Genomic DNA, 20,096 nt, shown 5'->3' on the forward strand with positions numbered 1-20,096 from the left:
TTGATGCCTTCAGTGTGAATGTACAATTTTCATAGTGATGAAAATACAGAAAAATCTTTAAATGAGAAGGTGTGTCCAAACTTTTGGTCTGTACTGTGTATATATATATATATATATATATATATATATATATACACACTTAAATTCTAGTGTCGTAATAAATCAACTTATTTTTGAATGACAGTGATGTCACCAATTACAAAGTTTAGGCCACAATACTATAAATAATTATTTTCTGAATTTTCCCACAGAATAAACTGAAATCATTTATTTCTGTGGGAAGAGAAATGTGATATAGCAATGTCAAAAGGAATTGACTTTCACTGGGGGATAAACATCACTTCTGATGTTCAGAACAAGGCCAGTTTCCATATATCCATCAGTGAAGTGTTTAGAGCTCTGAACTTTGTCTGTTTGTAACTTACAGTATTGTTTACAAAATTGGTAAATTAAGTTTCATCTCAAACTACTCTAAGAGTCAAGATTAAAGTACAATTACACTCCTGGGAATACAGTTTCTAACCTCGATGAAAACATTAACATACTGTATCTCTTTTGAATAACATATCTTAGATAACATTAAATGGGTTATCCAGGATTGGGGAGAATGATCTAAACCCTTTCTCCAGAAATAGAACTACTGTTGTATATGGCATGTTTCAGCGCAATCCATTATAGTGGGGAGTATCTATAGTACCAGAGAAAATCTTTATACTATGGTGTTGCTGTTTTTGTTAAAAAATAACAAAACAGACCTTTTTGTTTCTTCTGACTAGTGTTGTGCGAACATGCTTGGATAAGGTGCTATCCGAGCACGCTCGAGTATCTTCGACATGCTCGGAAAATATGTTTGCGTCACCGCGCCTGCATGTCTCGCGGCTATTAGACAGCCGCAACACATGCAAGGATTGCCTGTTTGTCAGACAATCCCAGCATGTCCATCAGCCGCGAATTATGCAACCGCGGTGACGTGAACATATTTTCTGAGCACGCCGAAGATGCTCGGTTAGGACTCGAGCGTGCTCGGATAGCACCTTATCCGAGCACATTCGCGCAGCACTAGTCCTGAGCAACCTTTAGAAAGGATCTATGTAGTAAAATAATAAAGAGTATTCAAATGTATGAAATTGTACAGTATTGGAAAACCAGTCAGTAATGTTAGGGTGCAAAGTTTGTATGTAATGTATAAGGTATAAGTCGGGTACTGTAATTTTGTTCCTTACAGTTGTAGTAAGCTTCTAAAGACATTACATTAAAAATAAAATTTTTGCTAAGATATTATTTATTGGAAGAATAAAAATGTAATCTGTCTCTAAAGCAGTTTCAGCATAGGCGTAAATAGAAATCATAAGCCCTCAAAGAAAAAGTCCTAATTGAGCCCCTATGTGTGTGTATGTATATATAATATTTATATATATATGTATATGCACTGTATAATATATATATATATATATATATATATATACTGTGTATATATATATATATATATATATATATATATATATTCTGTTGAGTAGGCACAGTCAGGATGCACAGTCACAGAAGGGCATACCACCCAACTTTTAAGGACCAGGAGATGGACATGTATTATGACACTTATTGTTATTTATTATTATAGCACCATTTATTCCATGGCTCTTTACATGTGAAAGGGGTATACATAGCACAAACAATTACAATAAATTTTGAACAATACAAGTCGGCGACTGGTACAGGAGGAGCGAAGACCCTGCCCGCGAGGGCTCACAATCTACAAGACATTTAAACAGTAATTGTGCCCCTACTGAAGCTCATTAGTGTTGTCACCCACTACCATATCCCTTTCATGGTAGCGATGGAGTATAATGTCCACAAAATTGTCCCTGTACACTTAGCATGATGACACCACAGTGCCGCCACCAAACTGTAATGCCCCCAAAGTGCCCCCAACACAGTAGGATGCCCACACAGTTCCCCTAACACAGTATAATGCTGTCGAGGTGCCACCACACTGCATAATGTCCTGACAGTGCCCCATTCACATCGATACCCACCCAAGTGACCCCCAACACAGTACAATGCCCCCACAGTGACTCTACAGACTGTATAAGGCTCACACACAGTATGATGACCCAACAGTGTCCGCCCTCACAATATGATGCCTCCAGTCACCTCACCTCAAAGTCTGATGTCGCCTCAGCCCTGCACACAGTATGATTTCCCCTCAACATCCCACAAAGTATGATACCCCCACAACCCTCTTTACACAGTATGATGACCCCACAGGCCTGCATATAGTATGAAACACCCACACAGTGTGATTTCCGCCATAGTCCCACACAGTATGATTGCCCCCACTCCCCCTGTTGCACCATTGTATTCCACAGTATCTGTATCCTGCGGTTGCAGATATCATTAAATTGAGATGCCGGGTGTGGTCTCCCATCTCACAGGCCCAATAGCAGTCACATGTTCTGCCTCTACTAGTGGTACGCAATCGAGTCTCAGCCATATCACAAGATATATTTCATATTAGTGACCTGGCACCTGTATTTACCAATAGCAAGCATTAAAGGAGTTCTCCATAACTTTAACATTGATGGCCATTAGATGATCAGTGGTGTATTGGCACAATCTAGGAGCTGCAAAGCTCCTGTGATCAATGTTTAAATGGAACCTCTCAAAACGACCCCCTCTTCCGAAACTGTATATATGTTTATATATGGTCATATTGCACTCTGAAAGATAATGTCATCAATACCTTTATTTATACAATGCAGACTCGAATCAAGTGCTCTGGGCATGCCATAGCACATCACAAACCTCTGCCTCCTCGCTCTATTCCTGGCACATCCTCACCTTCCTCTGCTTTACTGACAGCTCACTGGCAGAGAGCTAAAGACCCACTCTGACTTCTTGAAATCCATTTTGGTATCTGCTGCTAGAGAATCAGCAAACAGTGGAGAGCAAGTAGAGTGATTTTTGGAGTATTTTTTTTTTTTCTAGTAGTAGTAAGACAACTTAATTTTTAGATGTGATTTGCAGATTGTCTATTTGGCACATTATCTATCTAATGAGATTAAGTTGTTTGAAAATACAGTGACCATTTAATTTTTTGCTTTATTCTGAGTGATGTTTAGACTGAAATCCAAAGTCATTTAGTAAAATAGGATTTTACAGCGTCCTTACCACTTTACTTATTGTTTACTGTACCATTGATGTTAATATCAACTGTGAGTGGAATGGCTCTTAATCTTCACAAAGCACATTATGCTCTTAAAAGATATTAAAACTCGGGCAATCTGCTTTTGAACATTGGTGCATTGGAGCGAATGTTATTTTCTAAAAGCCGTTCAGCTTACATAAGAGCAAAAGAGGTCTGCGTGTATATGTACTCAGACATTTCTCATCGCTTTGGAACGATACCTTCATTTTCAGGTTCAGGTACGTTCATAACAGTTACATAATGCAAAAGGTTATCACGGTATATATGTATTTAAGTTTTGCAACTCCGCAAAACTACTGATCTTTTCAAAAATTCTTCAAAGAGTGTAAATGCCATGCTTTACCCTCGTACCTTTAAATCCCATGCCCAGTCAACCGTTCATTTAAAGAATAACCTACGGAGGTGTGGTGGAGTCTTCTATCGTTATTTAACTGTGTGAACTAGAAAGATGTTACAGCTAAGACTTGTATAATGGTGGGGTTACATGGAATTACACTTCCTTTCAATTGCCTTGCTGGACCCACCAATGCTTTCCTAATATTCGGTGTTACCATAGTCAATATTTGGCCGATATTGAGCTTTACGTAGAGAACCTAGAAATACCAGTGAGAACCAAGGAACAGAATGGGCACAGCCTGAGTCCTCACCTCCTGTGGATCTCCCACTAAAAGAAATGATTACTACTTAACATATCCATAGCATATCCATAACTTATCCATAACGTATTCATAACTCCAGAGCTGTAGACTGATTATGTTCTCCTTTAACATGAAGAAGCAAAATATGCTGTTGGCACTTCTGTTGACCATGTTGTTCTTCGCAAGAATATAGTCATCTTGGCTGGTGGTTTGACACCTAACACTTTTCAGTATAACTTGGTACACTGCTCTTGTATTGTATATTTTTTTATTGGAGTTTTATGTTAAAATATCGCTTATACTGTATACCTGCTGTATTTTTATTTGAATATATGGGTCATTTTATGGTCATCAATGGATAGTGGCTGAATTTTTGGATGTCTTAGACATATGAGGACACATGTTACATAGTTTTCATACACGCTGTGAAGATTTTCCAGTGCTGGAAGTGGCGGGCGCTTAACCGCAAGTATGTGATTTGCATACGTGTAGTCATGTGCCAACTAGACCTCGCTCAATGCAAGTGATTTGAGCTTGATCAGACACAGTCTAGTTGGAATGTAGTCAGAAGTATGCAAATTGCCACTGGAGAAGCAGAGAGTGCGCAATGTGAGAATTCACAAGTCTGCAGTCATTTACAGTGTCTGCAGACTTGCAGCCTAACGCCGGATAACCCCTTTAATGTAAATAATGAAGTCTGATGATGATTAAGGAAAATGAAAAGGTCTGGTTATACCGTTATTCCCATGCAGTTACATACCACTTGATTTTTATGAGTAATAGTCTTTTCAAATAAGATTCTTTTTTTATCCAGAGGAAGATTACAGATATAGATTTTTCAGGACGTTTTGGGTGGGGGTGCTTAACTTCTTCTGGACCCTCCGCCCATATATTATAGAAGTCTGTGTGGTCCATGTTTTACTCTGCAGTGACGTTTGAAAACGCGGACCACCCGGGTGTTGTTAGTCTATGGGCGGACCATAAGTAGTTACCTATGCTTTATTGACCATAGGGTGATCTCATTCTAACAGATGGATATTCTGAAATAAAGAAGAAAGCCAAATCTTCTCACCTGTTATGTAAGTAAAATTAGCAACAAATCAGATGGAAGACAGCCAGGTGGCTCAAGGAACCATACGGACAAAGCTCTCCTTTATCACTTATGAAGGAAAATAAAATAGGTCTTAAATTACATGTTTCAACTTAATGCTGTAAATTAATGTCAAATGTGCTTTCTTTATCCATATGGCATAGCCATTGCAAATCTGGACCAGTTGAAGATATATGTGTACATAGTGTGTCAAAAGTATGAAACAAACTATATATGCAAAGACAATCTATTGTATATGACTGATATATATAAAGTCCACTTGGTAAATTAAAAGCTGTCATCTTGAGTACAACTGAAAGCTTTAAATGGGATTTTTCATGAAAAAAAACTCTCTCCAATGTCCTAGAATGGACTAACCGTAAACCTTTTATTACATTTTTGATACAACTTTTCTAATTCTACTAATGTCGTTGATCAGCTTTCGTGGACAGTGCTTTATTCCTCTTAATTGTATTGGAAGTATTCTAAAAATATTAGAAATATTACTATTTATCCTTTGCTTCTGTATTAGTTCAGTGGATTTGGTTGGTGTCTTTAATAAGAGAATAATAACTTTCTATCACCTAACTAAATTTTCATCTACTTCAATAGATTCTGGCAACAAGAAATTCAAAAGTACAATTCAGAGAAGCACAGAGACAGGAATGGCAGCTGAAATGAGGAGTCGTATGGTGCGGCAGCCAAGCCGAGAGTCGACAGATGGAAGTATTAACAGTTACAGCTCTGAGGGAAAGTAAGTACATGGTAGAGGAAGATTAACAACAATATGTCTGCTAGCACTTCACATTTCCCTTTATCCCATACTAAAAAGAATTCCTGGGGATTGACCTCACATATTACTGTCTGTGCTGTATAGATTTCAACAGATGTCAACTGGAATAGAAAATATCACATCCAAAGAGTATTTCATTATATTCGTGTTACTCATAGCATATTTAGGTCACCATATGAGTTGTCTTCAGTTTTGGAGGACAGTAAACCTTAGCCACACATCTGAACATTTCATTGACTTCTTCTGTCAAAATTCTGAACTACATTTAAAATTCTGCTGGTTGTGATTTGGGCAGACATCATCAGGCAAACAGAAGTCTTGTAGGTATATGCACACGACATCTTTAAGACGCTGATGCATCCGCTAAGAGTTTCCTAGGCAAAGCCACTTTAGAAGTAAGCTGCCTGTGTTTTTCCTGAAGCACCTTCGCTGGTGGTTTTGCCATCATTTTTCTCTTTAAGTTAAACTATAACTAGCGAGTGGCTTCCTAGCAGAAGCAACCCTAAGAATGAACATGTTACTTACTTTAACTTTTTCACGGTTTATGAACCCTGAAGTGGTTAAAAGAAGTAACAAAAGATGAAACATATAGACAGCAATATCGTTTTTACATTGCTGTGCATTATGTTACAAAAAATTTGCAGCACTTTTTTAGGTAGATTCCAGGCGGAATTCGCCTGAAAAGACATAGTGTGCAGATACCCTTAAAATTGTTGTTTAGGGAGATAAAAAAAATCACCTAATGGTCAGATTGTGCTAAATAAAAGAAAGAAACACGTAACCGAGCCCCTACCACTCCCATTCCGAAGCTCCATGGTCCACCTGTGTTCTGTAAGAATTATGTGCCGTCACTGGGACTTGTCACTGGTGTAACCATTCACTGGTCTGCATGCCTTTGTGCCATTGAATCAGTCTGATAAAGAAAAAACTTCTTCTTTAAGGTCCCATTGTTTGGATTGTTTGCATGGTGTGAATGTACCCAAAGTTAAACTTTTTGCTGGTTTTGGTTTCTAAAAAAACAATCAATTAAACATGAACCTAAGACATAAGTGTGTATAAACATTGATTAAGTCTCAACATTTATGGTACAGTACATTTTAGGTAGAATCTGTTTTGCAAACTTATCTCTAATTTTAATTGCAGGATAAATTGAATGATATATGTATCCATCTGCACTCTGTTCCCTGTAATACCATTAAGTGCGGCTGAATGCCAAAAAGTCCTGACCTACTGCAACGTATCATCACCCAGTAATATACAGTAACACTAGTAGCCTGTTGATTCATGGTGATTTTCCTATAAAACCTCTAATTGCTTCTGCATTTTCAAGGAAGAGGACCTATTACTGATTAGTGTATTCTCTGTTCTCTTGAATTGTAACGGCAGGGAATAAGAAATTCCCCAATTCTCGAAGATTAGCAAGAACTATGGAATAATGCAATTCTCTAACAGTCTTTAATGTGGCTTCAAACTCAAACTTCTGTGCTGTGAACTTAGTCCTGGTAAAATATTGTCATCGAACTGTCGCAGATAGAGCTTCAGATTTGTACTACTGAACAGTACCAGACTCACCTGAACACCACATCTTTGTACACTGTCTTGTGGCCTTTCTTGGGTACCGAAGGTACTCAAGTATTGTTGGGGGGTGGTGGATGTCAGAACCCCCATTAGTCTGAAACTGATTACTTGTCCTAAGAATAGTTCATTAATATCTTTATCCCCCAAAATCCCTTTAATAAAAGGAGTTTTTCCAGCCCCTCTGACTGGTGAGTGACATCTGGCTGCTGTGTATGTTACACTAGATTGAGACCCGATGCTATCGCATCGGGAGGGCGGTAATGTCACGATGGGGACTTCTCCAGTCTGTGCTCTCTTCTTTGACCCGTCTACCCCATGTGCTATCCCCCTTGTCTGCTGTCTCTCTCCTTCTTATACTGTGTTCTCCCCTCATGTTCTGTCCCGTTTGAGCTCTCTCCCCCCTGTGCTCTGTCTTCTTCCCCCCTCTGCGCGTTCTCTCTCCTACATCTGCTGTCTTCTCCTCTCATGTGATCTCTTCTTTGACCTGTGTACCCCATGTGCTCTCCCCTTTGTCTGCTCTCTCTCTCCACCCCTGTGCTGTCTTCTTCCCTCATGTGTTCTCTCGTTTGAGCTGTCTCCCTGCGCAGTAAATCAGACCACCGCCATTTTTGTGCAGGCAGATTGCGGCGGTCACATTAAAACTGTTCATGCTCTCCGCCTGTACAAAGATGGCGGCGGTCAGTGAATCATTCGGCTTATCCTGGCGGCGTGTACGGCATGTTCGCAACGGTGTTCCGCTGGTAGTATTGCGCAGGAGTCAGGTACCACCAGTTGTTTCCATATTGAGAACCCATCACTTGGGTGTCCCAATATGGCGGTCGACGAACTTCCGCCGCTTGGAATTCTGGTATCTGGACGGAACAGGATGTGAAGACATTACAAGGTAAGTATATTATAGATACCCAGGAGCCCTTCAATAACTGTGAGAAGGGTGACCGAATTGTCCTCTACATGAGTATATCGGAATTATAAACTATGTGTCCAGTATATTCTCTGATCGCTTCTATTAGCTAAACAACCTCATATATATTTGCTAATAAAAGAGCAGAACTTTACCCATATAGTTACTATACCCATATAGTGTACTGTCTTTACATAAGGCAGCTGAATATAATGACAGATACACTCGAATTTCACTTCAAAATCTGATAAAAAGTAATATGAACATAAAGGAATGTAAATGTTTCCAACCTGATACGAGATATATATTTATTTTGTTTCCAGCTTAATATTTCCAGGAGTAAGATTGGGGATAGACAGCCAGTTCAGCGACTTCTTGGATGGACTTGGACCTGCTCAACTTGTTGGTCGACAGACGTTAGCAACACCTGCAATGGGTAAGAATCGTATAAAGAAAAGACTATCAGGCCCAAATATAAATTCTGTAGACATCTTAATTAAAATCACAGAAATGTAACATGTTTAATAACGTCTTATGCTGTATTTTAAACTTACATTAATTGACCTGGCTCAGATGATTACAGAATCAGAGAGCTGTTTACTTTGAAGACGGAGCAGCTCCGCAGTTGAGCATTTCTGGCCAGCGGCCCCCAACACTAAGAACAGCTGATCAGTGGGGGTGCCGGGTGTCGGACCCCATTCGATCAGACATTGATGACCTATCCTAAGGATAGGTCATGAATGATGAAGTAGATGACAGCTTTAATGCCAGAAAATGAAATCTACATCTCCTATAAGCTAGTGCAGGTTGGTGAAAAAATGTTCAAGATTTACTGATGTAAAGTTTAATAAACCCGTCTAAAAGTTGGTGGCTACACCAACCTTCTGGTGCTACTCATATCTTGGTAATCAGGGAGTCATAGTGGAAATGTTTTCATCATTGTCAACATTTTGCAAGTTTTTGCTCTGACTGAGACCCTTTGGGACTTAGTTTACACCCAATCTGGAAACAATGTATTGTATAAGAAGTAGGCAGTAACATCACAGTTATGTGTGAAAAGAAAATTAACATTTTTGGTAGGTGACAATGTTAGGCTAAAATCCAAAAGACAAACCCAGCATTATGTCCAAACTTCAAATACTTGTAACATATGGGAACACGGCCATGCTTCATTACATTTGGATCATACTAACCCCATAAGTAAGAACTGGTACTAAACATTCTGCTGACTTTTTTTCTGGCAGCACAAGTATAGTTACATATTAATTGTTTGCTTTTAGAAATGATGAGTTCATTTGGCCAAGAGATGCACCATTTTCAAGGCGAGGACTGTGCATACAAAATAATATCCCAATACATCAAATATAAAATATTTAGATTTGATGGGAATTTTTAAACAGATTGGACCATAAATTTCACTTTTTTTAATAACAAGATGGAAATCTCAGGTGAAATCTACCATCTTTACGCTGTAGAATTTAGCAAGCTTTTGGTATAAAAAAACACTAAACTGCAGCAAGGTGTAAAACATCACCACAAGCCACTACCATTGACCTGAGTGTGCTTATGCAGTGTACTGGCCTCCACTTCACTTGCACAATGTGCATGTACGGAATACCGCTGTGTATGGCTAGTGATGATGTGCCTCGTCTGTGGGCTGTCAATTAACTCAGGAGAATTGTCAGCCTGCTTGACTGTTTCTAAGAGTGCCTCCACCTGTCCGAGTGACTTCTCTCTGTTGTTTCTAATACAGTGATCAGTTATTTTCTACCCAATGCTGTTAACCTGTCATTGGCCTAAATAATAGTTTGGTGGTGGTTTGCCTGGCTAAATCTTGCTAATAGGGCCTAGAGTTGGTTCGAATTAATTTGCAGGACCCATTCCATTGTCCACGTCAGTTCAGTAAACTGGAGTCCTAAGAATCACCTCCTACCTGACGGCATCCTTAGGTCTTCTTTTGATTACCCGGCCAGCTCAGCGTTACACATGTGCGTTACACCGCAATGATGACATCGCGCCAGGTCAGTTAATCAAATGAATAGCGACGGATGCCAGGAGGTAGGAGGCGGTTCTCAGGACTCCCAATTATCAGCCTCTGATCACTTGACATGGCCGATGGACCAGGTCCTGCAAATTGTTCTGTAGTAGGTGTACTTAGAAATAGAAGAAGTTCTCCAGAAGTGAAACAATGTTCAGAGTTTCCCCACAGTTGGAAAGTACTGGTCTCAGCATTAGGATTATATGGCTTAAGTTTAAAATGACATACATTAGTTAAAACATTCTCCATAGATGGTGCCGCAAGCCCAGCGTCCTTCGGGTTGGAGTACATCTCATTCACAGAATCATTTATTTGCAGGCCTTGGAATTTATTACATTGCTTTAGTCTCAAGCTGCACAATAATGTTCTGTCTGGCATATATTTATGTTTTTTGTCTCCCAAGAGTTGGTATATTCCTGTAAATGTATATGTATACCCCTTTTCACATGTAAAGTGCCTTGGAATAAATGGCACTATAATAATACATAATAATAGTAAATATTAGTTTAGCAAAAATGGTTGTGTCTAAGAGTATATTAACCAGTGGCTGAGTTGTCCCCCAAAATTTTGCAACTGTCCTATTTATCTGATTGTAGGAGCATGGAAAAAAACAAATTTTTATCAGAAAAATGGAGAGCAGACTTACAGGTGCATCTCCCTAAATTAGAATATCATCAAAAAGTTAATTTATTTCAGCTCTTCAACACAAAAAGTGAAACTCATATATTATATAGAGTCATTACAAACTGAGTGATCTATTTCAAGTGTTTATTTCTGTTAATGTTGATGATTATGGCTTACAGCCAATGAAAACACAAAAGTCATTATCTCAGTAAATTAAAATAATTAACAAGAAACACCTGCAAAGGCTTCCTAAGCATTTAAAAAGGTCCCTTAGTCTGTTTCAGTAGGCTCCACAATCATTTGGAAGACTGATGACTTGACAGATGTCCAGAAGGCAGTCATTGACACACTCCACAAGGTCCCAGCGTTCCAATTTTCATTTGGAAATCAAGGTCCCAGAGTCTGGAGGAAGAGTGAAGAGGCCACAATCCAAGCTGCTTGAGGTCTAGTGTGAAGTTTCCACAATCAGTGATGGTTTGGGGAGCCATGTCATCTGCTGGTGTAGGTCCACTGTGTTTTATCAAGAACAAAGTCAGCGCAGCCGTCTACCAGGAAATTTTAGAGCAATTCATGCTTCCCTCTGCCGACAAGCTTTTTGGAGATGGAAATTTCATTCTCCAGCAGGACTTGCCACCTGTCCACACTGCCAAAAGTACCAATACCTGGTTTAAAAACAACAGTATCACTGTGCTTGATTGGCCAGCAAACACGCCTGACCTTAACCCCATAGAGAATCTATGGGGTATTGTCAAGAGGAAGATGAGAGACACCAGACCCAACAATGCAGACAAGCTGAAGACTGCTATCAAAGCAACCTGGGCTTCCATAACACCTCAGCAGTGCCACAGGCTGATAGCCTCCATGCCACACCGCATTGATGCAGTAATTGTGAAAAAGGAGCCCCGACCAAGTACTGAGTGCATTTACTGAACATACATTTCAGTAGGCCAACATTTATGGATTTTAAAAACATTTTTCAAGCTGTTGTTATAAAGTATTCTAATTTACTGAGATAATGACTTTTGTGTCTTCATTGGCTGTAAGCCATAATCATCAACATTAACAGAAGTAAACACTTGAAATAGATCACTCTGTTTGTTATGACTCTATATAATATATGAGTTTCACTTTTTGTATTGAAGAACTGAAATAAATTAACTTTTTGATGATATTCTAATTTAGTGAGATGCACCTGTAAGACCACAATAGCCACTGGTGGTATTCATTTCCTTATTATTAATTCAGGTGAAGATATCTAGGTTCCTGCACTCCTCTCTTCCTGGAATAGTAAAAATAGGAAAAAAACTTTAAATATGTAATTTACTTAAAAAGTACATAATAAAAAATATGTATATATCCAATAGGCTGGAAAGACGAAACCATCTGGTTTGTGTGACGTGAGAAGTGCTATTCCAGGAACAGAGAAGTGCAGCAGAAGTGTTGTTCCCGGAAGACAGGAAAGCAGGAGCGCAGCTTTCACCTGAGTTATTAATATGGAAATTAATACCACCAGTAGCGTTCTAGTGTGTTGCTATGTCTGTTCTCCATTTTTTGGGGGAAAATGTATTGTTTTTTTGCTATGTTTAAATGGGATCCTGATTGAGGAAGATCCGCAGTGGATTGAAACAGGTAACTAGAAAATAGTGGAATAAGCTCCTTGGAATATTTGTGAGTGGTGTTAATCTGCTATTCACAAAGCATAGGTGCTTTGTTTTTTTATGTATGATTTGTTTTCTTTTTTTTTTCTTCTACTCTGTCATTATAAATTTGAAGGGTGAATAATGCATTCTTAATAAGATTTTTATTTTGTTTACCTTGCTTGTCTATCTGATTGTGACATGCATAAATCTCAAATGAGACCACTGAGAGAAGGAAAGAAAGTGATTGGTACGTGTTCACAAGTATGCCAATGACATATGAGTGATCACCTGGCAAACGGTAGTGCTGAAACAGCAGAATCCTAACAATGAGTATATTACACACTGTTGAGATTCGGTATGTTCATCCCTTGCAAGGTCCTGGAATACCACATTGATGGCCTGTGAAAAGCTCTATTTCAGTTTTCTAACACAAGTTCAGAATCCCCTAAGCATCTTCTTAGCCTCTCTGCCTGAAACAAATATCAGTTTAATTGAACCCAAAAGAACACCAAACCAGAACACATAGGAAATGCTGCCAAAATGAATATGAAGGATCAGATGCGGAAAAAACAACAACTTGAAATCGAGGAAAATAACAAAAATTTATTTTTTTCTCTAAAAACAGTATAAAATATTAAAACCAGGAAATTTCTTGAAGGTTACATGGTGTGTAATAAATGTAATCCCCAGTGTTTGCAGGCTTAATATATATTATCTGATTTGCTCCACTATTATTGAACACTGGAACCAAAATTGAAAATATTGCTGCAATAAAAATAGACTAATTCTCTTGGAGATTTTGTAATTATATTTTATGCAGCACCAGCAAACGCCTGTTCTAATGTATTGTACTGGCACCATCTACTGTCTATTTATCACACTGGGTTCAGTTCAGCTCCCGTTTAAGCAGTGTATAGAGGACAAGTGACTACTTTAGGAGTCAGTACTTCATGAGTGTTTACAAGTTCTGGAATACAAGACTAGATCTTCAAGAGTCCAGATGTTTACAATAAAGAGCCACCATGTAAAATGAAACCAGGCAGTATGTCTTACAAGTACAAGGCACTTCATAACGAGTATACAATAATTAATAAGTGTTGGGGAGAGCGTAACTTCTGACTTGTATGTTTACTGAACGTTATTAAACTTGTTATTATATGTTAGAAATATTTGTACTCTCTCAGTAATTCAGTAGACCTTGACCAGCACCTATATATATTGCCCCTTCTTACTATGACACCTCTAGAACAGTCACGTTGTGACAATGGAACACTCAAATGGTTTAGTTTTGCCAGGAAACTGATGGTGTATCACTCATGCTGCAGTTTTCCATTGTTTTAGACGTATAAGTATTAAATTGGCCGCCAAATTATCTTTAAATTCTAGACGCTTTTGCTCTGAAAATTTTCATTGTTTATTTGCTTCCTAAATGCAAAGTTAAGCAACTTTCTAGCTAGTTTTTTTTTTTTTTAAATGACTACAATTTTTCTACTGCAGCATCTGAGTAACTCCTTCACATAGCTAGTTTTACTACTGCTTTTGACATGGATCTGACTCCTAAAATAGCTATAAGTCAAATGCTAGCTCAGCCCACATTAATTCCTCTTGTGCACTTTATTTGCATGCAGTGCTGGCTCAGCCAAACTTGAAGGTGTCTTTAATAAAGATGAAACCACTGACAGACACCTTTTGATGAAATCCGACATATTCAACCATTTTATCTTTGTGATGAGTCTGGACAAACACATTAGCCGTTCCTGCTAAAATCGGCGAGTTCACCTGGTTTATTTAATATGTATGACCACCTTTAAAGATAGCAGCAGAGAGGGGACAGATTTGTACACAGCAGATCAGGAAATGGAGACGACAAAAACATGTATGTTCTTGGGGAAGGGAGATCCAACAAGCTGTATGGGATCAAAATATGATTTGATGAAGAAAAAGCACATTTATTGAACTTTGGAGAGGGAGAAGAAAGAGATCAAAATGGATACATACTAGAGCAGTGGTTCCCAACATTTCTTACCTTGAGCGCAATATTCAGCTCTGCGAGAGGGTCGCGAACTATATTCAGAGCCTCCCGAGTAGTGACATCCGACTCCTACCATCCTCCCCCTCACAGAGCCCCCAATAGCAGTTTAATGACAGCCAAAGCTTCACAAGTTAAATCACTAAGAAGCAGTATACGTACATCCAGGAGTTCCCACATTACCCATATTTGATATTCTAGCATCATGCATTCCCACCACACTATCACATCCAGCTTCCAGCAATCTGTCTAACTCGCAGTATCATCCTATCTCCGGGTTATCTTACTGTATTTATCTCTCCAACTCCAAGGCCAGAATATATATATATATATATATATATATATATATATATGTGTGTGTGTGTTTTTATATATACACTACCGTTCAAAAGTTTGGGGTCATTTAGAAATTTCATTGTTTTTTAAAGAAAAGCACATTTTTTTTCAATGAAGCTAACATTAAATGAATCAGAAATACACGCTATACATTGTTAATGTGGTAAACGACTATTCTAGCTGCAAACATCTTGTTTTTATTGCAATATCTACATAGGTGTATAGAGGCCCATTTCCAACAACCACCACTCCAGTGTGTTAATGGTACATTGTGTTTGCTAACTGTGGAAGAAGGCTAATGGATGTTTAGAAAACCCTTGCACAAGTATGTTAGTCCAGCTGAAAACGGTTTGGCTGATTTGAGAAGCTATAAAACGGACCTTCCTTTGAGCTAGTTGAGAATCTGGAGCATTACATTTGTTTGTTCTATGAAACTCTCAAAATGGCCAGAAAAAGAGAACTTTCATGTGAAACTCGACAGTCTATTCTTGTTCTTAGAAATGAAGGCTATTCCATGCGAGAAATTGACAAGAAACTGAAGATTTCCTACAACGGTGTGTACTACTCCCTTCGGAGTAGAGCACAAACAGGCTCTAACCAGAGTAGAAAGAGAAGTGGGAGGCTGCGCTGCACAAATGAGCGACAAGTCAAGTACATTAGAGTTTTTAGTTTGTTGAAATCGATACATCACAGCTCCTCAACTGGCAGCTTCATTAAATAGTACCAGCAAAACGCCAGTGTCAATGTCTACAGTGAAGAGGGTGAAGAGGCGACTGCGGGATGCTGGCCTTCAGGGCAAAATGGCAAAGAATAAGCCATATCTGAGACTGGCTAATTATAGGAAAAGATTAATATGGGCAAAAGAACACAGACATTGGACAGAGGCAGATTGAAAAAAGTTTTATGGACAGACGAATCAAAGTTTGAGGTGTTTGGATCACACAGAAGAACTTATGTGAGACTCAGAAAACTGAAAAGATACTGGAAGAGTGCCTGACACCATCTGTCAAGCATGGTGGAGGTAATGTGATGGTCTGGGGTTGCTTTGGTGCTGGTAAAGAGGGAGATTTGTACAAGGTAAATGGGATTTTGAATAAGGAAGGCTATCACTCCATTTTGCAACGCCATGCCATACCCTGTGGACAGCGCTTGATTGGAGCCAATTTCATCCTACAACAGGACAATGACCCAAAGCACACCTCCAAATTATGCATGAACTATTTAGGAAAACCGTATAAACAAGAGATATACAAAATGGGTAAATTAGAACATCATTAAAGGTACCTATATGTGTACCATTTATTAATAACAACCCCTTTATGGGCATATGTAAAAGATGGACCATCGAATATGATGAATTAACAAAAAACAAAGAAAACTTCGAATACAGGTCCAGTATGGGTGAGACAAATTTTATTTGTTCAAAACAGTGATGTGAACGACAGTATGATGGGTAAACGAGGAAATAAAAGCAAACATGCGAAAAAGGGTGCCACAGCAGACTTGTCAATGATAAATAAGCAGTCAAATACTTGTTTGGCGTGCCTGAATTGTATGGTAACCAAAAGTATACAGTGTGCATGCAGAATCATAAATAGTATATAGCACAGTGCTGGTATATATAGGTATATTCACATCATTACTTCTATAAAATATGCATGAGTAGATGTGAATTGAAACACAATTCTGAGCACTTAGATAAACTAGAAGCAATTATGAATGAGGCACTAATGGTCAAATGGGATGTGTGTCCAATACCATATACCAAACTATCATGGTCATGAGAGAATGAGATACTCACACTGGGAGTTGGACTGCTGCTCTGCAATGGCGCCCACCCCGACGCGCGTTTCTGCCTGAAGCCTTCTGGCATGCCTGGTTCCCACCGTGAAGCATGGAGGAGGAGGTGTGATGGTGTGGGGGTGCTTTGCTGGTGACACTGTTGGGGATTTATTCAAAATTGAAGGCATACTGTACCAGCATGGCTTCCACAGCACCTTGCAGCGGCATGCTATTCCATCCGGGTTGCGTTTAGTTGGACCATCATTTATTTTTCACCAGGACAATGACCTAAAACACACCTCCAGGCTGTGTAAGGGCTATTTGACCAAGAAGGAAAGTGATGGGGTGCTACGCCAGATGACCTGACCTCCACAGTCACCAGACCTGAACCCAATGGAGATGGTTTGGGGTGAGCTGGACTGCAGAGTGAAGGCAAAAGGGCCAACAAGTGCTAAGCATCTCTGGGAACTCCTTCAAGATTGTTGGAAGACCATATTCGGTGACTACCTCTTGAAGCTCATCAAGAGAAAGCTAAGAGTGTGCAAAGCAGCCATCAAAGCAAAAGGTGGCTACTCTGAAGAACCTAGAATATAAGACATATTTTCAGTTGTTTCACACTTTTTTGTTAAGTATATAATTCCACATGTGTTAATTCATAGTTTTGATGCCTTCTGTGTGAATGTACAATTTTCAAAGTCATGAAAATACAGAAAAATCTTTAAATGAGAAGGTGTGTCCAAACTTTTGGTCTGTACTGTATATATACCAGCACTGTGCTATATATTATTTATAATTCTGCATGCACACTGTATACTTTTGGTTACCATACAATTCAGGCACGCCAAACAAGTATTTGACTGCTTATTTATCATTGACAAGTCTGCTGTGGCGCCCTTTTTCGCATGTTTGCTTTTATTCCCTCGTTTACCCATCATACTGTCGTTCACATCACTGTTTTGAAAAAAAAAATTTGTCTCACCCATACTGGACCTGTATTTGAAGTTTTCTTTGTTTTTTTGCTTTTTATGAACTATTTATGGAAGAAGCAGGCAGCTGGTATTCTATCTGTAAAGAAGGGGGCTGGAGGCATGGGAACCTAGAAGGAAGCCCCACATGACCGGGATTGGCCAGGAGGGTGCAATTTTTAAATCCCAATGTTCGGGATTGGGTATAGGCTTGGAGGGGCTGGCATTTGGATGGGGGTGGGGTAAAGGGGGGGAGAGGTATAATAGGGAAAAGTGCGGGAAAACGGGCAGTCCAGGGAAGAAGTCATTGAGAGAAGTTCTGGAGCACTGATCAAAAAAAAAAAAATTATTATTTTTACCTTTCTAATTGCTTGGACACTCTTCTCGCTATTATGGAGTCCGTGGAGTCCCTTATCGCCAGACTGAGGGAGACTGCCAGATCCAGGCAAGGAGGGTGGCTTGAGGCCCAGCTGGCCGGACTTCTGGGTAATGCCGGAGAGGAAGAATCCCCGTCGGGTTTGGGAAGAATTGCCAGGAGGACGCGGACCCCCGAGAGGCTTTCCCTGGAGATGGTCGGTACGGGCAGCAGGCGCAGGCTGCGGAGCCCCTCAGGGGACCCTGTGTCCGGGGAGCATGACGGCGGAATCCCCTGCCGGCGTGCCCGCCGCGGCAGGAATCCGCCCAGCCGGTCTGCGGGCTCCCCCTGCATCGGGTCGCGGTCCGCGACTGAAGTTCCCCGGTCCGTCGTGGTGCGGCCTCCCCCGTCGACGCGCCGCAGTACTAGAGCCCAGGCCGCGCCGGAAGTAAGGACCGGGCCGGAGACGCGTCATCCGGGGGGGCGGGGCCTCACCGGAAATGGGGACTACGTCACTTCCGGCCCCGGAGACAGATGAAAGGGACGCACAGCCAATGAGCGGCGGGCGCAGGGACACGCCCCCCGCTCCAAGATCCAGCGGCGATTCAAGACGCCGGTTATTCAAAAGAAAAAAGGGCGGCAATCCTGCAGCGGGGAACCGAGGGAACACCAGCGCGGCAGGCACACCTGGCGACGTTCCTGTCGGGGTGCCTGCCAGACAGACCAGAGGGCGCAGACAGCAGCGGAGCTACACGGGCAGGCAGCAACAATTCCAGGACCTGCTGCCTGGCTCAAGTTTCTCCAGGCAGAGGGATGGAGCGGCGGGCAGCAGCACAGAGTTGCCTGGCAGTTATCCACGGACCAACACGGATCGGGCTGGTGAGTGCGGGTCTAAAAATCGCGGATGTGCACGGTCGGCAGTGAGGACTGGAGGACGAACGGCGGGGAGGTCGGCACGGGCTCAGGTCCCCCCTGGTGACGAGGAGGCCAGGGGCGCGGGCCTTGAGCAGCAGGGGTCGGTCGGACTGGATTATGGAGAAGAACAAGATGAACCAAGGACTCATCAGGACTCGGGGAGTACGGCTGGCGGGGACACAGCACCTGCGCAGCTTCGTGAGTATGCGTCTATGTATGGTTTGTCGCCCGCGGGGTCTGTAGCGGATGGGGTAGGCGATAGGCAGGTGTCTGGGCCCAGCAGGGAAAATGTTAGGGGAGGTAGTGGGTCAGATGTAAGCGGGTTTAGGGATTTGTTGGTTAGCATGTCGCGCATTTTGGCGAGAATAGACGGCGGGGGAGCCATTCAAAGGGGGTTGTCACCGGCGGGGGCTTGGCTACCTAGTCAACCGGCGTTGTTGCAGGTGGGGAGCGAGTCGGCCAGGTCGGCGGGGTGTACAGCTGGGACACCTTCTGGGGTATCGGTTTGTGTGCAGACAGAAAAGGAAAATGCGGATACTATAAAACTGGATGATAGGGCGAAAGGGGAGGTATATGTGTGCTTTGAGGGGCCATTGGGGGAGCATTTAAAAAAAGAGGTTAAAGAAAAAATTTGGCGGGACAAGTATGTCGAAATTTTTTCCCTTCTTCCGTTGGAAAAGTTTAACCTGGATAAGGGAAAAAAGGAAGACTGTAAAAAAGAGGAGGAGGAGAAGCGTAGGTGGAGGTTGATTCCACAGACGTTTGTCAATTGGTTACAAGCTTTTGCAATAATGGCTAGCGTTATTGGAGAAAAAGCTCCTGATAATTGTTCGGGTTTGTTTTGCTACCTTGATGCTATTGGGGAGGCTCATAGGACTTATGGGGGTCAGGCGTGGTTACGATATGACGAGCAATTTCGGCAGAGGAAGGCACTCCGCCCTGAGATCAGATGGGATCAAAAGGACATTGGTTTGTGGCTGAAGGTTATGGCCCCAGTGAGGTATGGGCAGTCCTTTCATGGGAGCAGCAGTAGTGATAACCAATCAGCAGGACACGGGGGAAGTAGTCAGGGGGCACAAAGCACTAAGAAGGAAGTGGGAACTTGCTGGCAATTTAATGACGGCCAATGCAAGTACGGGAGCTCCTGTAAATTCAAACACGTGTGCTCCCATTGTAATGGAAGCTCACACGGAGCATCAAAATGCTT

General features: G+C 41.1%; 1 protein-coding gene across 32 annotated transcripts in view; it reads left to right on the top strand.

Moving 5' to 3' along the window:
• The window catches only part of RIMS1 (regulating synaptic membrane exocytosis 1), a 469,599-nt gene that overhangs the window by 415,994 nt on the left and 33,509 nt on the right, over positions 1-20,096 (top strand). For all 32 annotated transcript variants that reach the window (XM_073675541.1, XM_073675542.1, XM_073675546.1 and 29 more), the window contains 2 exons: positions 5,546-5,687; positions 8,529-8,641. In XM_073675541.1, the coding sequence (XP_073531642.1) occupies positions 5,546-5,687; positions 8,529-8,641 (255 nt within the window). The remainder of the gene's footprint in view (positions 1-5,545; positions 5,688-8,528; positions 8,642-20,096) is intronic.

Source organism: Phyllobates terribilis, unplaced genomic scaffold (genome assembly GCF_046119375.1).
Source record: "Phyllobates terribilis strain yellow unplaced genomic scaffold, ASM4611937v1 Scaffold_3__8_contigs__length_932513732, whole genome shotgun sequence".
Lineage (NCBI taxonomy): Eukaryota > Metazoa > Chordata > Amphibia > Anura > Dendrobatidae > Phyllobates > Phyllobates terribilis.